Source organism: Hemiscyllium ocellatum, chromosome 6 (genome assembly GCF_020745735.1).
Source record: "Hemiscyllium ocellatum isolate sHemOce1 chromosome 6, sHemOce1.pat.X.cur, whole genome shotgun sequence".
NCBI lineage: Eukaryota > Metazoa > Chordata > Chondrichthyes > Orectolobiformes > Hemiscylliidae > Hemiscyllium > Hemiscyllium ocellatum.
Window position 1 is genome coordinate 20,235,187 of NC_083406.1, and position 23,234 is coordinate 20,258,420.

The 23,234-nt window shown below is 39.7% G+C and overlaps 1 protein-coding gene across 1 annotated transcript in view; it reads right to left on the reverse strand.

Moving 5' to 3' along the window:
• The window catches only part of kpnb3 (karyopherin (importin) beta 3), a 62,407-nt gene that overhangs the window by 14,377 nt on the left and 24,796 nt on the right, over nt 1-23,234 (reverse strand). Inside the window, exons 8-18 of the mRNA XM_060825863.1 lie at nt 20,875-20,995; nt 17,558-17,645; nt 16,607-16,713; nt 12,309-12,433; nt 11,857-11,946; nt 11,452-11,625; nt 9,596-9,814; nt 8,129-8,212; nt 5,532-5,664; nt 3,968-4,089; nt 2,039-2,135 (exon numbers count right to left, since the gene is read on the reverse strand). Coding sequence (XP_060681846.1) covers nt 2,039-2,135; nt 3,968-4,089; nt 5,532-5,664; nt 8,129-8,212; nt 9,596-9,814; nt 11,452-11,625; nt 11,857-11,946; nt 12,309-12,433; nt 16,607-16,713; nt 17,558-17,645; nt 20,875-20,995 — 1,360 coding nt within the window. The remainder of the gene's footprint in view (nt 1-2,038; nt 2,136-3,967; nt 4,090-5,531; nt 5,665-8,128; nt 8,213-9,595; nt 9,815-11,451; nt 11,626-11,856; nt 11,947-12,308; nt 12,434-16,606; nt 16,714-17,557; nt 17,646-20,874; nt 20,996-23,234) is intronic.

The window sequence follows — 23,234 nt, forward strand, 5'->3', positions numbered from 1 at the left end:
ATGGAGATGGATAGGTTCTTGATTGTCAAGGGTTATGGGGAGAAAACAGGAGAACAGGGTTGAGAAACTAGTCAGCCATGATTGAATGGTGGAGCAGGCTTGATGGGCTGAATGGCCTAATTTCTGCTCCTATGACTTATGGTTTTATAGGTGATGCACTTTGGAAGAATAACAAGACAAGATTCAGGGTGCCTCTCCAAAGATCCTTGAAAGCACTCAGGACAGGTTAATAGGGTAGTTCAGAAGACATATGGGACACTTACCTTTATCAGTTGTCGCATAGATGATAAGAGCAGGAAAGCTATAATGGAATTGTACAAAACTTTGGGTAGGCTATAGCTGGAGTACTGGTTACCACACTATAGGAAAGCATGGGATTGAAGTAGAAGGGATGCAGTAGAGATTCACCAGGGTGTTGCGGGTGGTAGGGGCCTTGTCAGAGTTGTTTAAGATTATATGGGGCATAGACAGAGTGGATAGAAAGAAATGGTTTCCCTTGGTTGAAGGGTACAAGGTGGCATAATCTTAAGGTGAAAGGCAGGAGATTTAGAGGGAATTTGAGAAAACATTTTTTTTCCCACTGAGAAGGTAATGGGAATTTGGAATGCACTGTCTGGGAAGGTAGTTGAAGTGGAAAACCTCACAATTTTTAAAAGTACTTGAATGAGCACTTGAAATGTAACAACACAAGGATATGGGCTAAGTCCTGGGAAGTGGAATTAGTGCAATTTACAGCAGTTTTATCATTACAGACACGATGGACCAAAGAGCCTCTTCTGGCTTGTGTGAATCTATGACATATCCAGGTTTGCATTTAAATAGCAGCTCTTAAAACCACAGGAGATCTCAAAGCACTTCAAAGTTGTTGCTGTCAAGTAGGAAATACGGCAGTCAACGTTCACACAGCAAAATGCTATATACAGCACAGTGATAATGACTAAATAATCTGTTTTAATGACTATGACTGAGTAATGGATATTGGTCAGGCCACGAGGGATACTTTGACTGCTCTTCTACAAAACTGCATCAATTGTCTTTTACATTTTCTGAGATGCATCGACAGTTTTGATTTTACTTCTCATCTGCAAGCAGCACCTCTGACACTGCAGCACTTCCTCAGTGCGACAGTATAGTGTTAGCCTAGCTTTTGTGCTCAAGCCTTGGCATGGAACTCAAATCTATAACCTCTGATGCAGAGGCAAAACTGCCACCATCTGAACTCCTGCTGACGTCTGGTTCTAAGTCAATTACTGCAAAACAAAATGGTTAGTTCAGCTTTTCGCCAAATTTATCTGAACGTAAAGGGTGTCATCCCAATTTCAACTGTATTCAAGCAACAAAGGATACTGCAGTTGAGTGAACTCAACAGCATGTAACATAACTTTCTCAAATAGAAAGCATGAAGAAAACATTTAATTGTATATCAGAATAACTTATTTTTTTTAAATTGTTAAATGGGAATAATATTTTTCCCTTTATCTTGTTAGAGGGAGTTTGAAAAGAAGGGCTTGCATTGATATAGCAATTCACTACCAGACCACAGGGGTGACATGGTGGTTCAGTGGTTAGCACTGCTGCATTACAATGCCAGAGAGACAGGTTCGATTCCACTCTCGCGCAACTGTCTGTGTGGGGTTTGCACGTTCTTCCCATGTCTCGTGGTTTCCTCTGGGTACTTTGGCTTCTTCCCACAGTCCAAAGATATGCACATTAGGTGGATTGGCCACGCTAAATTGCCCTGCAGTATGTTGGGCTGTGCAGGTTAAGTGGATTAGCCACAGGAGTTGTAGAGTAATGGGGAGTAGGTGAGATGTGCTTTAGAGGGTCAGTGCAGTCTTGATGGGCTAAATGGCTTCTATCTGCATTTTAAGATAAACTTGCAAGAAATATCCCAGGATCCAGTGAGAACAGCTTACAACGTAACTTCTAAATGTCAAAGCATTTTACAATGAGCAAAGTAATTATTGAAGAGTAGTCACTATTACGTAGAAAATAACATCCAGTAGGCACCGAGCAAAAATAAACTTTGAAAGGATATCATCGTGAAAATAGAACTTAAGAAGAGGAACCATCAGTTTCACAACCTGCTCAGTGTATTCAGCAAACCCTTCCTTTAACTCCTTTGCATAACATACCTATGGACAGAAATCATAAATTACACGTGCTGTTAGATCAGCGGAACCAATACAAATCACTATTAAAGAACACATTCACTACTTTCAAAGCTATTATTTCACTATTTGAAAAGAAAACTGTCACTTTTAGTTGCATTTAAGTGACTGAGATATTATGGAGTAGGTAAGTACATGGAACAGTGCTGATTTACCAGGAGGATTGCTCAAAGATGCAAAAAGTCATATCTGTCTGGTTAGCACAAGTGAAGCTATTTAACAGGATGGGATTTTAAGTCGTACTGAAATCCCAAACAAGGTCAATGCCAGTGACAATCAGAGCTCAATGTTGTTCTTCAACACCTGCAGTGCTTCCAGCACGACACAGTCAATTGTTGGGGGAGGGGAGACCAGACAATTTACGTAATGGACTTTGAAAGCAAAGCTAGATTCCTGAACATGGATTTCCTTAATTTAGTCATCAAGATTGAAGTAATCAAGTTAAAATAGTACTCAAATCTCAGACATAGGAATTCCTATGGTGTTTAAAAAGCATACAGCTATGTATACAATGCTCCCGTCCCTTTGTTTGGGAGCCTTGTGTATTTTGTTCTGTATTTTGTGTTTTTTTTGCTTTTTTTGGGGTTGCTTTGCACAGTGTTAAGGTTTGCTTTGTATTATAGAGTAGGTTAGTAGACAGTTGTATTGTAATTTGTGTGTGTTTCTTCTTTTTATTATACTGATATTTGTGATTAATTGTTTTTTTCAATAATTTTATGTTTGTAAAGTTAAAAAAATTGCTAACAAATATATTTACAAAATAAAAAGCATACAGCATTGCAGCTTGTACAATTCTTTCCATCCTTATATCCTTGGGTGCTTTTCCCAACTGTAACAGCATATGGTATTAGCAACAACGCTAAGTACAACAACTTTAGAGCCTGACCACTGCTCCCAAACCTAGTGATTGGGCTGTTACCACTTGCATCACCTCTGGAACCATCATCACTTGTTTCTTTATTTGCCCATTGTCATACAGAAGAAAGGAGCAGTAAATAAGAAATAAATTCTGTTTATAATTATTTTAAATTATTTGTATTTATTTATGATCATTTTATTATTCCCTTTTGCAAATTCATCGCTCCTACCATCCTCCCCATCAAACTTGACCCCTCTTAGTTCTTTTCCAATCCCAAATCTTGGTAATGGTTCTTTTACATTTCTGTTTTTTTTTCCAGTTTGGAGAAAACGCCATTACCCCAAAACATTACATATACAACATTGCTGGAAATCTGAAAGGAAATAGAATATTCTGGAAACACTCGGCAGTCAGGCAGCATTCTATAGATAGAAGAACAGTTAGCATTTCAGGACTTGAAACATTAAATCTCTCTCTGCAGAGTTTTCCATTAATTCTTATTTTAATAATGATGGCAATCTTCCTGCTCTGATTCAACATGCACTCCATTGACCACGTGACCATTTGGGTAAGTATTGATGTTAAATACACATTTCTATTTGCTTTACAGTAGACCTTTATTTTAGTAGAAACATCCACCCTGACAGTTTCATTATTTTTAAAACAGCTACACTCTGAAAAATACAAAAAAAAAATCGGGGTTTGCTTTTGAAGACATGAATTTTAAATAGCACACAGTGAGTGAGCTTAAAGGAATAAAATACCACTGTGCAATAATGTAGACTCTGCATTTTATTCCACCCACTATATTCAACTGTTCTAAACCTGATGTTAATTTTTTTTTTAAAAAAAAATTGCACAATGCACTGACTCAGCTTTTTAAAAGGAAAAATGGTTTAATGTGGGCAGCACTAATCAAAGCCAAACTACCACTCACCAGCATCTGACAAGCTGTTGCCTTCTCCTCTAAACCTGCAGTTTTGATTCCAAAGCTCTGTTGATCTCCAAGGTTTACAAACTCCCATCCATCATCCTCACTCATGTTCTCCATATCCTGGGCTGATTAAAAAAACTGCACATTACACTTATGCTCAAAAATTTGTGTTCATCTTTAAGTTATAAAAACATCCCAAGTAATTTTACCAAACAAGATCTGGTGCCAAGCAACAGAGATATTAGGGCAGGAAATTACAAAAATAAAAAAACAGCGAACGAGTTATGTTCTAAGGCGTCTTAAAAGAAGAGATTTCTTTTGACTTGGCGGGATAGTAATTTCAGCCATTAGAATCTACACAATTGAAGGCACAGTTGACAATGGTGGAAAGATTAAAGGTAGAAGCCAGTTTTCAGCAACTTTGCAAAAGTCCATCATTGCTGGAAAAACAAAGTTACTGCCAAAATATCACAGCTACTTTATTACAAAACCATATGGTCACGCCTCCTTTTTGATAAAAGTTTAATTGTTAACTCAATTGATCTCAACCATTACTTGCCTAATTTTCAAATGAAAATTAATATTGTTTGCATGTCAGAACATTTGTTTCGCGCCAGTTGGTTAAAAACATCTCAACGCTTGTTCAACAATGGGATATTTCTTCCAACATTGCCCAGTGTGATTAAATGCATGGATAGTGTTCAATGCAATCAATGATTGCTATATCTGAACTAAATAGCAGTTTTTCAAGATGCATTAATGTTTAATCGGTTTCTTAAAAATTGATTTTGCTGCTCAACGTTTTCATTTGACTGGAATATGCATGATTTTAGACTCCAGTCTTTTTCAATGTCTCCTTTACTTGCCTGAAGAAAAGCTGCCCTGTGTGCATGCTTACAGGCCCACAAATCATTCCTAATCTCACTGTATTGGCGTGTGTGTAAATAAGGGAAAGTCAGGACTGCAGATGCTAGAGAGTCAACATCGAAAGATGTGGCGCTGGAAAAGCACAGCAGGTTAGGCAGCATCTGAGGAGCAGGAGAGTCGACGTTTAAGTCCAGTGCCAGCAGAGCAAGACCAATTGTTGAATCTTTCATTCAGCAAACATTCATATACGCTGCATAACCATTTTCCTTTTTGAGAGCGAATGTTCTGGATGATTCAAACATGTGCAGAAGCAGCTTCAGGAGTTTTGATGTGCAGAATTATTTCTAGAATGATCAAATAATCTTATCTAAGCTTCACAATGTGTCATAACCTGAAAACTTGGGACAATATTCCACAAGGCGGTAAGACCTACATAAACTGATCTTTTAAGTTCAAGCAAGCATCTACTAATGAACGAGTATGGAGCCGAAAGACCTATTTCTGTGCTATATGTTGTAATATGTAATTATTATTCACTTGCCTTAAAAAGAGTCAATATCAAATACTGGAAAGTCATCAGTGGGATCATTGTTCACAAATTAGCAAAAACACAAACTGTGGTTAACTGATTGGCAGGCTACTTTCAACATGAAGCTTGCAATACTCGTGTGCAGGATGAAGGAGGGCAGGAAAGACTTACTGTCTAGGAGGGCCACTTCAGGCTTAATCGAAGCAGTCTTCATCAGTGGTCCCATAACAACAGGAAGATATTGCTGGAACTCCTTCCCAAGAATCTTGCACATTCTTGCCCAAGCAGAGATCATATAAGATATCTACGAGAAATTGAACATTAGCGCCACTGACAGCCTAAATTTCAAATCCCTTACTGCTTCCTTCTGGAGCTAACAATTAAATGTCAGGACTACAGTATTGAACATATGTACACGTTAAACTAGAGCCTTACCTTTAATCTGCGAATGTAAGCTTCACAGCAATATTCAGAGGGACATTTGTGGTTGTTTATAGCAAGATTTAATGGGCATTTGTTCCAGCCATGAGAATTAAAATTAATTTTAGTTTTGAAATGGATTTCTTTTAAAAATGAAAGAAATCAATATTTTGCAAAAGACTGGACAGCTGTTGCAGCACTTATCAAGCATCAGCAATGCTGTTAACCTAAACAGCTTCAATGACTTGAATGAACATTTTAAAAATACGAATTCTTTCTTGGGATGTTGCATAATTGAAAAGACCAACATTTACATTGCCAATCTGATCATCTTATTTGAAAAATTAGATTCAAAGCAATTCACAGAAGGTTCATTTGACTCATACCCAAGAGTAAGGGCTCATGTTATGAAGGTAAATGCACAGACTGATGGAAGGGGGCGGGGGGGAAGAAAGAGGAGCGAGGAGGTTGGAATTTAGTAGAATGAGAGGTGATCTTATTGAAAGATACAAAATTCTGAAGGGTACAGCGTTTGGGTGGGCTTGTTTTGAGATTCACTCCAGGGTTACTTTTGGATTTTCAGAGGTTCCCTTTCATCACTAGTTCCATTATTACATGAGGCAGACATGTAACAACATTCTCTTATGTATGTGACCTTTTTGGGGGGGACCTTTTTCAGATTTGAAAAAACCCACAAACACCAAAGAATTTTTCCATAAATATATGTTGTTCAATCTTTTAACTTGGAATCAAATGACTTTTTTTGCTGATTTTAAATCTTCCATACTAGTGCATTCACTAAAATAAAGAATTAAATGCATACTTTACGTAAAAATGATGCAACATTAATATTGATTTCCAAGAATTCTGTAACTAGGAAAGTGATTTGTAAATAGCTTCCTGAAAATATCTACTAAAATTGAATGTAGGATCTTTACTGAGGTAAACAGTTGCAGAATATTCACCTCTTTGTATTCTGTTGCTCTATAATTAACACCAGAGGTACCCTGATTGCTTGCCCTTTATAGAAAAATCCTTGTGCTGTGTCCTGTCCCCTCCTGTCAGCATATTGATTGAGTGATTATGAATTCCAAAACCTTGCTCAGCAACATAAAGCTATACAATGCATAACATAAAAGACTGACCTATATAATCATAATTGGGTGAACTAATACTCAGCCCTGGCACTGCCCTCCCTCCACCCATCATTTAGGCCCAGCTCTACCCAACCCCTCCACAAATCATGTTCTGCTACCCACATGTTCCCAGTGATAGGCTGGGCTTCAGTAGGTTTTCACTTGCTGAGTAACCCATTACCATGGCCTCCTCTTACATAGTGCCAAGGGATCAGCCAGAACGACTCCTGAAAGTCACCAAATCAGTTTCCAGGTTTACACTTCTGCTGCTCCTCTAATCAGATTTTTTAGACACTGGAAGAGCAGCAATTTGAGGCAGGTAAATTAAAGATTGATGCAAGTGGAGCAATAGCATGGAAGATACAGACTCTGACTGGAGAAGCAGCTCTCAGTACTCTCCCTTTCTTGCACATACAGGAGAAGTGATCAACATAGCAAAGCAGAATCAACAGTAACTTTTTAAAAGGAGTTGCATAATTACTGGAAAAGGAAAGATTGTGGGGATTCAAGGGCATTAACTTGATAGCTCTTTCACAGGGACAGCACAATGAACCAAAAGTTTCTTGCAGCATGGATAGTGGCCAATGAATAATTTTGTTCCGGAGACCAAAGTTTTAAAAGAACAACCATTCTACATCCAATTCCCTTTCACGCTCAGATGTGTGAATGTTCTTGGTCAAGCAGCTGTTGCTCAAATGATTTAATCAGACATCAAGTCAAATTTTGAAGCAACAGCATAGGTTACAACACTTTCCTTAATTATACTCTTACCCATAATCTCACACATATACCTGACAGTTACTTTAAAGAGGTGCCTTTGAACAGGTGCACTGTATCCTGCCCTCTGGCAGCAAGTTGAATATTGATTATGAATTCCAAAAACTCGGTCAGCAATGTATAAAGTCACACAATGCATAAAAGACTGTTACTGACAATAATAATGTGGTGAACTAACTTTAACATGCTATATTATAACAGGTATTTTAATGAATAGGAAACAGCAGTAGATAATACCCGATTTTGCCCTTTTGCTACTTCCCAACAGCTGTCACTGCCTCAGACCAACTCAGATGAAGCATTTTGCTTTAGGATTATATACTATATACTACAGTATACACAATGGAACATGATTTGCTACACTTGCAGATGGACAACGAGCACTCAAATATTATATCCTCAAAATCACAAGGGTCATAAAACAAGCTACCATACCTGTGGGTCATCATCCTCCAATTCACTGGAATCTGTTTGGGTTTTTAGGAGCAACTGCATCACATCCGAGGCATCTTGCATGAACTACAACACACAACTTGTATTAATGGAATGACAATTCTGTTGGAAGCCCTGCCTCAGTGAGGTGGCCTGCCCACCTTTTACAGAGGGAGGAGGTGAGCAGCTTTAATAGGGGCAAAACAGCTGGATTGATTCTGGAATTCACAGATTATAAAAATACAAATTTTTCTACATGGATCAAGGCAGCAGATCAGAATCGTTATTAGGGTTTCAGGAGTGTAGGAAGAAATTGGGGTTGGGATATGGCAAGATTATTACTTATTTATTGGGAGAGAGTCAGGTCAATATTTACTGTCTATCTCTAACTGCCCTTAAGAACATGATAATTGGTGGCACATGTGGTTACAGCTTTCCCCAGCTGTTTTGATTCAGCTGAATGGTTTGCTAAGTAATTTCAGAGAAATTAAGAGTCAGATGTTGGCCAGACTGGGTAAGGACAGCAAACTTCCATTCCTAAATGGCATTAATGAACCTTAACTTGGAGATACTGTGTTGGACTGGGGTGGACAAAGTTAAAAATCACACATCATCAGGTTATAGGTCAACAGGTTTATTTGGAAGCACTAAGCTTTTGGAGCACCGCTCCTTCACTACCCCAAGCATCTGATGAAGGAACAGCACTCCAAAAAGCTAGTGCTTCCAAATAAACCTGTTGAACTATAACCTGGTGTTGTGCGATTAATGAACCAAATTGATTTTTACGAAGATCCAATAGTTTCATGGTCATCATGAGACACACAAGGTTTCCAGTCTAGATATATTCAGTTCATTGTTGTATAGAACATTGGTGATGCCTCTTCTGGAGTGCTGCGTGCAATTCTGGTCACCCTGTTATATGAAGGATATTATTAAATTGGAGACAGTTCAGAAAAGATTGACTTAGATGTTGCTGGGAATAGAGTATTTGAAATATAAAAATAGTCTGGAAAGGCTAGGACTTTTTCACTGAAGCGTAGGAGGTTGAGGGGTGACCTTATCAAGGTTTATAAAATCATGAGAAGCATGGATAAGGTGAATGACAAGGGTATTTCTCGAGAACGCAGGAGTTCAAAACTAGGCGGCATATTTCTGAGCTGAGAGAAGATAGATTTAAAATGGGCAGAAGGGGCAACTTTTTTTTTTAAAACCACGGTAGTTAGTGTGTGGAATGAACTGCCAGAGAAAGTGGTGGATGCAGGTTCAGTTACAATGTTTAAAAGATATTTGAATACATTAATGAATAGGAGAGGTTGAGAGATATGGGCCAAGCGCAGGCAGGTGGAACAAGTTTAGTTTGGGAACATGGTTGACACGGACTGGTCGGATCCAAGGGCCTATTTCCGTATTACATAACTCTGCAAAAACAATACAGAACCAGAAACAGTTTTGAAACTTTAAATAGGTTACCTTATCTTTGCCGACAGCGAGGCCTATGAGGCTAATGCACTCAATAGTTTTCCCTCTCAGGAGCCGAAGCTCTTTCTGCACTCCATTTTCAACAATGTGCTTCAACGACGGCATGAATAAGTCGTAGTACGGGACAAATTTCTCCTCTGCAGTATCAGCCACAGAAGCAATGGATGTCACAACTTGCTCCAATACCAGCTTAGTACCTTTCTGTACCAGCTATAGAGAGGATGGGGATGTGGGGAGAAATAAATTTAAATATAGATAAATAAGCAGTGAGACAAATTAATAAAGTGCTGGAGAAAATGTGATAGAAAAACAAATGGAGCTAAAGACCAAAGAGTCATTTGACCTGATGGATTGCATTCTAGGTTACCAAAGGATGTAGCTACAGAGAAAATAGATGCACTGGTGGTAATCTTCCCAGAATCTTTCAACTCTGGACTGCCCTCTGGCAATTAGGAATGGGCAATAAATGCCAGCTTTGTTGGCAACACTCACATCGAACGAACAACAAAAAAAACAGTAGAAAAGTAAAGATTAAGCTTCAAAGATACGGGTGCAGTATCAGTCTCCTTATTTAAGGAAGACAAATACACTGCAAATAGTTTGGACAAGGTTTACAAAACAAATATAAGAAATCAATTATCTTTCAGGAAAGATTGAATAGGCTAAGCTTATATTCACTGGAATTTAGAAGGGGCAAATTGATTGAAACACAAGATCCTGCAGAGGTTCTGATGGTGGACGTAGAAAGGATGTTTCCTATTCTGGGGGAATCTAGAACTAGGGGTCACTGCATAAAACTATGGGGTTGCTCATTTAAGACAGTCATAAACAGAATTTTTTTCTCACCAGGTCCAGAGTCTTTGGTACACCCTTTCTCAGAAGTGGTGAAAGCAGACTCATTGTATATTTGTAAGACAGGAGGTAAATAGATGCTTGATAAACAAGGGGGTGGAAGCTTATTGGGGATAGGTGGGCATATGTAGTAATGATTACTCATGATCTATTGAATGGCAGAACGACATGTTTAGTCTAAATGGCCTACTCCTAATTCATGCGTTTATCGCAACACAAGTTTATGCACCCATGTTCACAACTTTCAGTAAGCACCAATTACAATGTTCTAATAGCAATTGGTCAAATTTGTACTGTGCCCCCTCCAAGAGCCAAGGGCACTAGTTTTACACGATTTTGGACCTCAACAAAAAAATTCCTTGTCCCTGAGTCTTGCCATTAAGAAAATGTTCTGAATTTGTCTCTCAGATTGTCTTTCAATCCCCTGCATTGAATTCCATCTGCCATACTTATGGTTACTCATTCAAACTTTCTCCATTCTTATAACTTCCATCCGTACAACTGACCAGCACCTGTGACCTTGGATATACATTTCATACAAGTCATTAACAGAGAAAGAACTCAAGAGACAGAGTAGGCCATTTGACCCTCTGAGCATGCCGTGACAGTAAGATAGTGACCGATCCAAACAGCTTTAACTCCACTCTCCTGTCAGGTTCAGAACTTTCAAATCCCTTACCTTGTCAATCAAAAGTCTTTCTCACTCAATTTTGAATATATTCAATGATATAGCGTCCACCACTCAATGGGGAACAGATAAGTTATTAATTAATATATTGTGAAAAGATCCTGAGGGAACAACACTGCCACATACTGTTAAAAACATTTCCTAACTCAATGACAAGCCTTATTATTTCAACTGACTCAGATTTTGACTTATGTTCCACTGCAAGTCAGGTCAACATTCACAAGACAGGTATGATGTTTTGCAAATGAAGTTTAATCTATTTCTAGAAAAAGACAGAAATGCGTATTGAAGTACCAAAATTACTTACCTCCTGCAATTTAGCTACCATGATAACATGTAGGTGATTTACTAGATTATCAAGATATGGGAGCAGCAGTGATTTGGGGCAATCTTCAGTGAAGTTAATGAGAGCAGCAGCAGCGTGAGCTTGAACTCGTGGATTTGCCTGGTCTTCCATCGTCTGTAAGAGTGCTGAAATTACCTATTGGAAACAAAAATAAAATAAATATTGCCACCTCAACACATGCCTTTTACATTCCAATTACTTCGCCATATTCCTGAGAAGAGCCGGGCAGAATGAAAATCAGTTATAATTTTTGGCTGTAACTTCAAAATCTGAATAAAAAGAGAACTGAACAGACTAAAGGCAGGGGAATCAAACTGCCAGAGCACAAAGAATTTACACTTTCATGTTTCAAGAGGTAATGCTTACTTTATCATGAAACTTCCTCTGGAAAGTTGGTGCAAAGTCTGTTGCCATTTGGCCTATTGCATTGCAAGCTGCATACCTAACTCTTGGGTGCTGAAATGAAATCAAAAAGGAAATTATATTTCAAATTCAGTTAATATTCCTGCAGCACAATATTAAAAAATGGAAAGGTTTCAATTTGTAGAATACACAAAGTTAACCACATAAAACTATTGCCTCAATACACAACTAAAAATGAGTTATCAATTAGATGCATTGAACACTGCTTGAAGTAGTCTTTTTGTTTTACATTTCTACCAAGATATATGAAAATCATCCTCCCTCAACTACATTCCTTTAGTCACCAGAGGAATGTAACGAATACTGGGTCACAGGAAGCAAAATCTCAGCAAAATGGCCAGCCTTCAATTGTAAGCATTCATCATCGGGAATTAAGAATATTTTATTGCACTTACTGGATCTTGAAGAAACAGCAAAACGAAATTCACGATCTCATTGAGGATCCCCTCCATTTGCTGATGACAACCTTCCCCAATGGCAGACAAGGCCATCAGACCCGCATGCCGATATTTCCAATCAGCTGCAAGGAAACATCACAACATATATTCAATACACAATTACAGTAACTGTACTGTCAGATATTGTATTAAGACACTCCACGGGGGTGCAGTCAAAGAAAAACTGAGCACACCAAAGTCAGTATTTAGAGAAGTAGTGACAAAAAGCTCAGGCCAAAATTTTGGTTTAAAAGGCTCATTTCAAAAAGGGACTGAGGGAGGTGGAGGAGTTTAAATGAGGAATTCCAGCATTTAGGATCTAGATGAATGGAGATTTGGCAAAAATACTAGAAGTACTTTTTAGGGGAGGTGGTGGTGTAGTGTTAAGATTATTGGAATCTAGAAACCCCAGCTAATGTTATGGGGATAAACAAAGAACCGCGAATGTTGGAAATCTGAAACAAAAACAAATTACTGGAAAAACTCAGCAGGTCTGCCAGCACCTATGGCAAGAAAGCAAAATTAACATTTTGAGCCAGTGACCCTCTTCAGAATGGATAGTAGCTAAGTAAAGGTGGTTTTTAAGATGAAGATCAGGTTGGGAAGGGGAAAACATAATAGGCAAAAATGCCTTGGCTGTGCTGAAAGCAACCAATGTCATGAGAGCTTAAGGTGTGGGGATGTGTAAGGAACATGGAACAGAGTGTTCAGGTTCTAAAAATCACTGAATTGAATACAGAGTCCAGAAGGTTGCAGGGTCTCCACGTGGAAAATGAGATACCGTTTTTCGAGTGTGCACTGAGCCTTACTGGAACACTGCAGCAGGCCGCGACAGAAATGTCGATGAGGGACCACAGCGGTGTGTCAAATTGGCAAACAACTGAAAGCTCGGAGTCATTCTTACAGACAGAGCATAGGTATTCCAGAAAGAGATCGCCGAGTCTGCATTTTCTCCCTCTAGTGTATAGGAGACCACATTGTTATCATCAAATACAGTAGATTAGATTGAGTGATTTGCAGGTGAATCGCTGCTTTAGCGATGGTTCCCATTATTAACTTTTCTTTGTCCTGAGCATACTATTATCCATCCCTCTGTCTCCCTAACTGTTGCTTTCTGTAGGATCCATCTCCAACTGTCTGCTTGCTCACTCTGCTCTCATCTTCTCCCTCCTCCTCCCCTCTCCCACTGTCTTTACCATTTATATCATTTTTTCCCCCCAGGTATTATCAGTTCTGAAAAAGGGTCACTGGACTGTAAACGTTAACTCTGGTTTCTCTCTTGAAGATGTGTTGCTGGTTAAAGCACAGCAGGTTAAGCAGCATCCAAGGAACAGGACATTCGACGTTTCAGGCCAGAGCCCTTCATCAGGAATGAGGAGAGTGTGCCAGGTAGGCTAAGATAAAAGGTAGGGAGGAGGGACTTGGGGGAGGGGCGATGGGGATGTGATAGGTGGAAGGAGGTCAAGGTGAGGGTGATAGGCCGGAGTGGGGTTGGGTTGGTTCTCTCTACAGATTCTGCCAGATAGGTTGAGTTTCTCCAGCAATATCTATTTTTGTTAATGTTATGGGGACAAGGATAAAAAAATCCAGTGGCAGAATACAAACTGAGCACAAGGATAGAACCTAATAAAAGGCTAGTCTAACGGCAGCCATGAAAACATTGTCAAACCATGTAAAAACCTATCAAATGTTCTTTAGGAAGGATACCTGCCATATTTAACATGCGACTCTAGACCAACAGCAATGTGGTTAACTGTCCTCTGGGAAGTGAGTGATGAACAATAAATTTTGGTCTAGACTAAGAACACCAAAACGTCATGAACAAATAGATTTAAAAAAAATCACTAATACTAAAAAGCTACTCCATAAAAGTGCGAAGGTACTAATGGCCTGATCTTTTATTTTAGTCATGTTGCCAGTAATATAAATACTGTCTGGTTTTCCAAGTGGACTCTTGGCAAAACTAGGTTTATGCTAAAACAGTCTGAAGTTAGGCCACGTGTTACAAAGCTAGTCGTTTTTTTTTCTAAACCTTGTTCCTTGGCTGAAGCATACTCTGTCCTTGATTTTTTTCACAGGGATAATTAACCAGACCAGGGTCCAATCAGACTGGTTTGGTACTGAGGTTAAAAGGATTTTGAGGCCTTTTGTTTATATGTAAACAGATGAGACTTTAGGCCAAAGTGGTCATTTTTTAAGAAGTGACCCGTAGAATGAAAGGGGAGTAGTCAGCACTCTAGCTGAGCTGAGCAGTTTAATTCAGATCAGAACTGGTTGGGAGTTCAACAGTGAGCTGTGTGGAAACTCTTTTGCCCTTCTAACTTCAACCTATAAGCATCTGACCCCTTTTGGTACTGTGTGTTTTTTAAAGGGGGTTTGATTATTGGGACTGTTGTGTATATTCGGAACAGCATACTCAAGTCTGGTTTGGATAGAATGAGTTCCGTAGGGGTTCTTTATCTTGTGTTTCATTGTATAATTTTGTGAATAAATTTTTGTCTGTTTTAAACCTGGTAGTCAACCTCACTAACTTAATCCAGGTAATTTTCACTGCACACTTACTGAAACAAATTGCAAAGTTATAGTCTGGACTGCCTGCTTAAGAACGTTTTGAGTGGTCTGGCCTCGCCCATAACACATGAACTGGAACAGACGGCAACTTGTTGACAAGTGCGACATTTTAGTCTTCCAAGAATCACAAGTGATTCAGTCAAGGGTTGAATTTCCACAGATAAACAAGATTGGAAAAAAGGATCAGCAGCAACTGTCCCACACGCAATACGGCGTTTCCAGTTGATGGATTACTTGAGAGTTAGAACAGCTTTCATAACATCACAGCTTGAGCCGAAAACAACAGGACAATAATTTGGAGGGTGAGAAATCATGAAACTGGGGAAGAATTAACGTGCAATAACTTGTTTTCTCCAAGCCAAGAGAAGGGAGAGTTTGCAGGTTAAGACCTCTTGAATACAGTCAGTCAATAATAGTGTTGGTTCTCACAGAACAAATAATACAACTTAGTGCACACTTTCAGAATCCTTTTTTTCTACCAATTAGAAAACATACTGTGCCCATGCCAAAACAAACAACAGAGCATAGGAGACAGAGACCTTCTTTTCCATGGCTCTTCCATGGTACCAGAAATTTCCATTTTTGATATAATCCTAACCATCCTTATTCTCACTTCCAGCATATATTCATTAAAAAACAGATTATTGGATCTGCATGAAAATCTAATGGAATAAAGATGACAATTTTCACTCATTCGTGGTGGGTTTTGGTTTTTGAAGTGTGAATATGCAATAATTCATGTCTGCTTCTGTTCCTAATTATAGGAGCCAAGTTAAAAAAGCTAACTGCTAATTATCTCCCTAACAAGGCTAACACATAGCGGGATTATTTTAGATTTAATTAAATAGCTGAAATTAAAATATTCATGAGAGCAAATGTGGTATAATCTACACACTATAGCAACTGTATTGGCAACCTGCGTACAAACTGACATAACATATTCTACTTAAGCCCTTTTGTCTCAAATGCAAAACGATACTGGACTTCAATCTCAAAGAGCACTAAAGTAGATTTTTTTTTAAGTTCAGACTGCCAAGAAGTATAAGTACCTGGACAAAAAGTATCAGTGAAACTTTAAGGGTGTGAGAGAAATATTGCTCCTTGACCTCCCATCCAACTTCCAGATGGTAGGGATAGCAGCTTCCAAATCCACAATCGAAAGACAGCTGAGGTGAGTTGCTGTAATGCACCTTCTATATGATGCAGGGTGTTGTCACTGTGTTGGTGGTGCATAGTGAAATGCTTAAGGTAGTGAATGGGGTTTTGATCAAACGTTTCATGGCACTATTGCTAATTATAGATGGGCAACAATTATAACTTTTTTCTTGAAGTGCTTGAAAAACACAGGTTAGTTCTTCTAAAAGGTCACAACCTGAAACTTGCCTCTTTCCACGTGCTGCCGAACCTGTTGGGATTTTCTCGCATTTTTATTTCAGATTTGAGTAACTGCAACATTTTGCTTTTGTATAGGCAAATACTTGACCTAGCTTGGAAACCAACTTTCAAGAGGGCTTAGAGTGTAGACAATGACCTTCACTCAGCAATGTTCACTGTCCCTTTGAGGCAGTGTCTTGTGAACTTGTTAAAGTACCAGGTTAATGGGGGGGAAAAAAATATCAGCTAAGCCTGAATAGGGCAACATTTTTACATAAAGCAATTTAAACCCCAGAATGTAACATACTCACGGTTTTGTAACATTTGCATGATGTGTTCTTTTATCAGTGGAAGCACTACTTTACCACCAAGACCACAGGCTATTCTGTCCAGTGCACTTTCACCAGCAACAGCATTGCTATGTTAAAACAAAATGGGATAACAAGTTTACAAAATTTGTTAAAATAAATGAACTTGGCGGATATTTTAAAAAAAATTAGTATTTGAATGGCAATAACTGATTGAAGAAGTCAAACAAATAATGAATTGTCAAAGGGCTAAACTTCAAGAAATATCTCATCCACAGCTGTGGAGAAAGGGAAAACAATAAGAGAAGTCCAGAGATCAGAGACTTTTGCAGCAGAAAGCTCAGCTGCTGAAAGTGGAATGATTAAAATCGAGGTGAGCAAAAGGCCAGATTGGAGAAGCACTGGGCTCAGAGACTCAAAGGAGTTTCCACAGCTAGGGATGAGTGCAATCATGGAGATGTGAAAGTATGGATGAGAATTTCAAAACTTTCATTATTGCTGCACTGAAAGCTGAAGTGTCAGTGACCATAACAGGGCGAACAGGACTTAGTGGAGAAAGTGAGGTCTGCAGATGCTGGAGATCAGAGCTGAAAATGCGCGGGTCAGGCAGCATCCAAGGAACAGGAAATTCGACGTTTCGGACATAAGCCCTTCTTCAGGAATGATTCATTCCTGAAGGGGTTAAGCCCGAAACGTTGAATTTCCTGTTCCTTGGATGCTGCCTGACCTGCTGCGCTTTTCCAGCAACACATTTTCAGAGCAGGACTTAGTGACAGTATGGGTACAGGCAGCAGAATTTTGAATATAGCCCAGAAGATGTGGAGAGCTCAAGTGCTAAGTTATTTCAAAACGTTGCTTTGCCCATCATTTTTAATTTCATACTACACTATTTATCCATGGTAAATGAATTGATATAGAATTCAAGTAAACTAGTTTTCATTAAATGCAAATTACCTGTCAAAGTCATCATCTTCAAGTTCATCTGAATTTGACCAGTTTTCATCATTCTCTAAATCCACCATCATTGCCAGCATCTGTGGAACTGAATGAAGATGTTTTTAAGATAAAAATACAATAATGAACTTGGTTGACTTTTACAAATTAACACCTTTTTCAGGAGACTAGGAAACCTGATACCGAAACACTCACTTTAAAAAAGATGCTCACTACCAGTACACCAGTCTACATGTCAACTGTAGCTGAGTCAATAGAACATGTCCTTCTGAATCAGAAGATCTCTCGATTCAAGTCCGTTTCTGAGTTTGAGCACAAAACTTAAATCAAAGACTCCCATGCAACGCGGGGGGGGGGGGGGGGGGTGAGGCAATATTGAAGATTCTGGATTAGTGGTGCTGGAAGAGCTCAGCAGTTCAGGCAGCATCCAAGGAGTAGCAAAAATCGACATTTTGGGCAAAAGCCCTTTGTCAGGATTGAAGATGCTAACTCTAAAGGCCACATCCACTTGCTCAAGTTGATAGAAACCATTTTCACTATTTTGAAGCACAGCAGGGGAAGTGCCCCGGTGCCACTGTGACATTGATTGAGGAAAATATAGTCAATGAAACAGAGAAGGTGAGGACTGCAGATGCTGGAGAGTGTTGAAAAATGTGGTGCTGGAAAAGCATAGCAGGTCCGGCAGCATAAGAGTCAACGTTTTGGGCACAAGCCCTTCATTAGGATGGGCTTCTGCCTGAAACGTTGACACCCTGCTCCTTGAATGCTGCCTGTCTTGCCGTGTTTTTCCAGTGCAACACTTTTCTACTCACAAAGAAACAGATTATCTAGTCAACATCTCATATTGGCTGAAACCTTTTTAGCATTACAACAGAGATCTCACTTTATAAAAAAGGAAAATGCTTTGAGATACCCACTAGTCATGGAAAGCACTCTAAAGAACTAAAGTCTTTGTGTCCATTACACCTCACCAAGTCTGCACGCTAAAACTCAAGGCCTACTGTTCCTGGAGTCCTCACAAAAAGTTAAGATGATTTTATAAAAAGAACAATATTTCCCAATTTACCGTCTTTTAGGCCTAAGCTGACAGGAAGCATACCGTGCTCCTAACAAGGATTACTATGATCACAGATAAATAGGTTCCAACTAATAACAGGCAGTTATGAACCATCAACATATCATCCTACTTGTTAAAACTCTAACCCACCTATAAACGACTTGCTACACACACATACAATCAGACACAAAAAAAATGGTGCCATGGGCAGATAAGGCAGTGGCCCCTGTACACAGGGCTTGTTGAGAAGACTGTTTTGGCTTGTCAGAATCTACTGATCTTTGATCTTCTTTCTCCAGGACAGTTCACTTGCCTGTAGGTTCACACTTGTGTCTCCAACTTTTAAGGCATAGCTTACAGCAGCTGATGAGGGTAAATAAAGTGGCTTTCTTCAGAAACAAAAACAAATTGCTGGAAAACTCAGCAGGTGGAGAGAAATCTGAGTTAATGTTTGCGTCCAGTGACCCTTCCTCAGAACTGAAATTGCTGGTTTTTATGAGAAGCAAGGGTGGTGGGGAGGAAGTAAGGAATAAACGATAAGTGGAGATAGAGCTCAAAGAAAGAGAAGATCAGTTGGACAGACAAAGAATTGGAAAACAATCCACTTAAGAAGACGAATAGATACTAATGGAGTGGCGAACAATGGTTGTGTGTAATAGCAGACTATGTGATAAGGCCTAGTGCGTAGGAGTTGGGGTAAGGACATGAGGGAAGGTGCTTCAAGTCCTAAAATTGTTGAATTCAATATTAAATCCAGAAGACTGTAGAGTTCCCAAGTGGAAACTGAGGTGCTATTCTCCCAACTTGCACTGATCTTTGTTGGAGGACTGCAGCAAGATCTTGGCCAGGGAACAAGGTAGTGTATTGAAGTGACAGGCAACTGGAAGCTCACGGTCTTTTTTGTGGATGGATTGTAGGTGTTCTGTGAAGTGGTAATCCAGTCTACACCTTGTTTCCACAAAGTAGAGATAACCACGTTGTGAGCAGCAAATGAATTTTAGGAGAGATAGCTCACGTTGACAGAAAACATTTTCACTATTTTGAAGCACAGCAGAAGAATTGCCCTGGTGTCATTGTCTATATTTTCTTCAGTCAATGTCACAATGAAACAGAGAGAAAGTGAGGACTGCAAACGCTGGAGATCCTGCCAGGTAAATATCAGCTCCTTCCCCGTCAGATGTTCCATGGTTTCTGCCCAAGCATTCACACCCACAGGCTGTTCAGCAATCAAAAGGCTTTGTCATTGATAACCAATCATTATTCCACAGATCAATCAGCTACTTGTTGCTGGCCAGATCACCACTCATACACATCCCTTGGCTCCAGTTCAGCTGCAATGAGATCTCCTCCACTGCTTGAACAGACTGCTGTATCAACAGCAATACAAAAAGCGCCAGGTAAAGAGTGCTGCAATCCTGGGTTTTTAAAGCAGTCCTTTGCCCATTTCAGTCCATAATCAGAAACACAAAATTGAAAATATACAATCACAACTCGGACTGCATTTAAAGAATTACTTCTCAGGGTATTAAAACCAGTACACTATTAAAATGAGCCAACTAAAGCCAGGTGTAGTTTATTCATATTGTAACTGACAGTTCAGGAATTTTAAGCAATGGTGTGTAAACTGTAGGAAAGCATCTTAAACTCAACACAATGAATTTCATACCAAACCCCCAAAATTGACACTGAAGCATGTAAGCAGATGTTTAGGAAGATGATCAAAGTTTGTTCAAAGAAGTGGGTTCTTAAGGATCATTTAACAAAGAGAAAGAGATAGAGTTTTAGAAGGGATACTCCAGAGCTTAAGCAAGGCGAATCATGAATTTGCCAGAGGCCAGAATTAGAGGGAGGCAGAGATCCTGAGGAAAACAAGATAGCGAGAGAGAGAGACACACACAGACATTCTAGCCATGTTCTAGTCCCAAACAAGTGATAAGCAAACCAAGATCACATACATAGGAAAAGAACACGAGGTTGAAGAAACCTCGAGTGTGTTGAGGCATGGTGGAATGTACTTTCAGGGTTCAAATTGGAAACAGATACAATGTCAACCTTCAACACCAAACTGGATAATCGTAGATAACAATAAAGAGCAAAGTAGGTCTGCTTGCCTCCCAGCATGTAAATGCTGTCATGGAATAGTTGGTCTGAATAGTTTGCATCCATGATGCAACTTCTTCATTTAGCACCTTGTACATGCATGAAACCCAAATCAAAAGGAATTGTTATGAAGTTCCAAATAGCGCTAATAGTTACTTACTAGCTTGTGATACAATATTGCTGTGTTTTCGGAGCATGGCAGAAGCTGTCTCAGACAAAGTCACAATCACTTCCAACGCCAGCTGACGCTGCATGTTTTGCAGTGTCGTATCTGCACAGAGCTACAGTTTAAAATAGGTAAACATCAAAAAATTAGCAATAAGTATATTCTTACTATTACATTAAGTAGTCATTCAACATGTCTGGATTAAAAGCTAACCAGAAATCAAATAATGCATACAGACAAGTTCACCTGTTGTAGACATTGACCACGCAATTTACAAGTCCTTTCCTCACTCCCACACCCTACAAACCAAGTACATTCCCTTCAGATTCAACATCTACTTACCCACTAGAATTAAAACTATTCTAAATCCTTTCACAGCCCTGAAACAATAACATTTTTCTTTTCATAGTTGCTGCTTGAGTTGCAATGTATTTACAGCATTTCTGCTTTCATTTCCGGTTTCTAGCAAAGGCAGTATTTTACACTTGTAATTAGAATATTGCTGCAGAATAGAATGTCTCATATTAATAAGAAAACATAAATACAACACAGCTATTGCACATCGTTTGACAGCACTTTACAAACTTGTAATCCCTATCTCAGCAGTCAAATGGAATCACCTGCAAGCTCCCCTTCACCTCACCTTGACTCGGAAATTCCTTCCCTTTGTGTCAACATCCTGGAACTCTCTTCATAATAGCACTGCATGTATATCCACAATGCACAGACTGTGATAGTTCACGGTCAATTAGGGATGGGTAATAATGCCAGCCTTGTCAGTGAGGTTTACATCTACATTAAATAATTTACAGTGTCATTTCAACTTATAAAATACCGATAGGCCTGGATAGAGTAGAGGTGGAAAGATTTTTCCACTAGTCGGACAGACTATGTCACAAGGGCACAGCCTCAGACAGAATGGACGACCCTTTAGAACTGAGATGAGAATGAATTTCTTCAGCCAGAGAGTGGTTAATCTGTGAAACACATTGCCGCAGAGGGCTGTGCAGGTCAAGTCCTTAAATGTATTTGAGACAAAGACATAAAAATTCTTAATTAGTGAGGGGATCGAGAGTTAAGACCATAAGACATAGGAGTGGAAGTAAGGCCATTCAGCCCATCGAGTCCACTCCGCCATTCAATCACGGCTGATGGGCATTTCAACTCCACTTACCAGCGTTCTCCCCGTAGCCCTTAATTCCTTGAGACAACAAGAATCTATCAATCTCGGCCTTGAAGACATTTAGCGTCCCGGCCTCCACTGCACTCCGTGGCAATGAATTCCACAGGCCCACCACTCTCTGGCTGAAGAAATGTCTCCGCATTTCTGTTCTGAATTGATCCCCTCTAATTCTAAGGCTGTGTCCACAGGTCCTAGTCTCCTCACCTAACGGAAACAATTTCCTAGCGTCCACCGTAACCAAGCCATGTATCGTCTTGTACGTCTCTATTAAGTCTCCCCTTAATCTTCTAAACTCCAATGAATACAATCCCAGGATCCTCAGCCATTCCTCATATGTTAGACCTGCCATTTCAGGGATCATCCATGTGAATCTCCACTGGACACGTTCCAAGTGCCAGTATGTCCTTCCTGAGGTGTGGGGACCAAAACTGGACACAGTACTCCAAATGGGGCCTAATCAGAGCTTTATAAAGTCTCAGTAGCACATCGCTGCTTTTATATTCCAACCCTCTTGAGATAAGAGACAACATTGCATTCGCTTTCTTAATCACGGACTCATCCTGCATGTTTACCTTTACAGAACCCTCGACTAGCACTCCCAGATCCCTTTGTACTTTGGCTTTACTCATTTTCTCACCATTTAGAAAGTTGTCAATGCTTTTATTCTTTTTGCCAAAGTGCAAGACCTCGCACTTGCTCACGTTAAATTCCATCAGCCATTTCCTGGACCACTCTCCCAACCTGTCTAGATCCTTCTGTAGCCTCCCCACTTCCTCAGTACTACCTGCCTGTCCACCTAACTTCGTATCATCGGCAAACTTCGCTAGAATGCCACCAGTCCCCTCATCCAAATCATTAATATATGATGCGAATAGCTGTGGCCCCAACACTGAACCCTGCGGGACACCGCTCGTCACCGGCTGCCATTCTGAAAAAGAACCTTTTATCCCAACTCTCTGCCTTCTGTTAGACAGCCAATCCTCAATCCATCCCAGCAGCTCACCTCGAACACCATGGGCCCTCACCTTGCTCATCAGCCTTCCGTGTGGCACCTTATCGAAGACCTTTTGAAAGTCTAGATAGACCACATCCACTGGGTTTCCCTGGTCTAACCTACTTGTTACCTCTTCAAAAAATTCCAACAGGTTTGTCAGGCATGACTTTCCCTTAC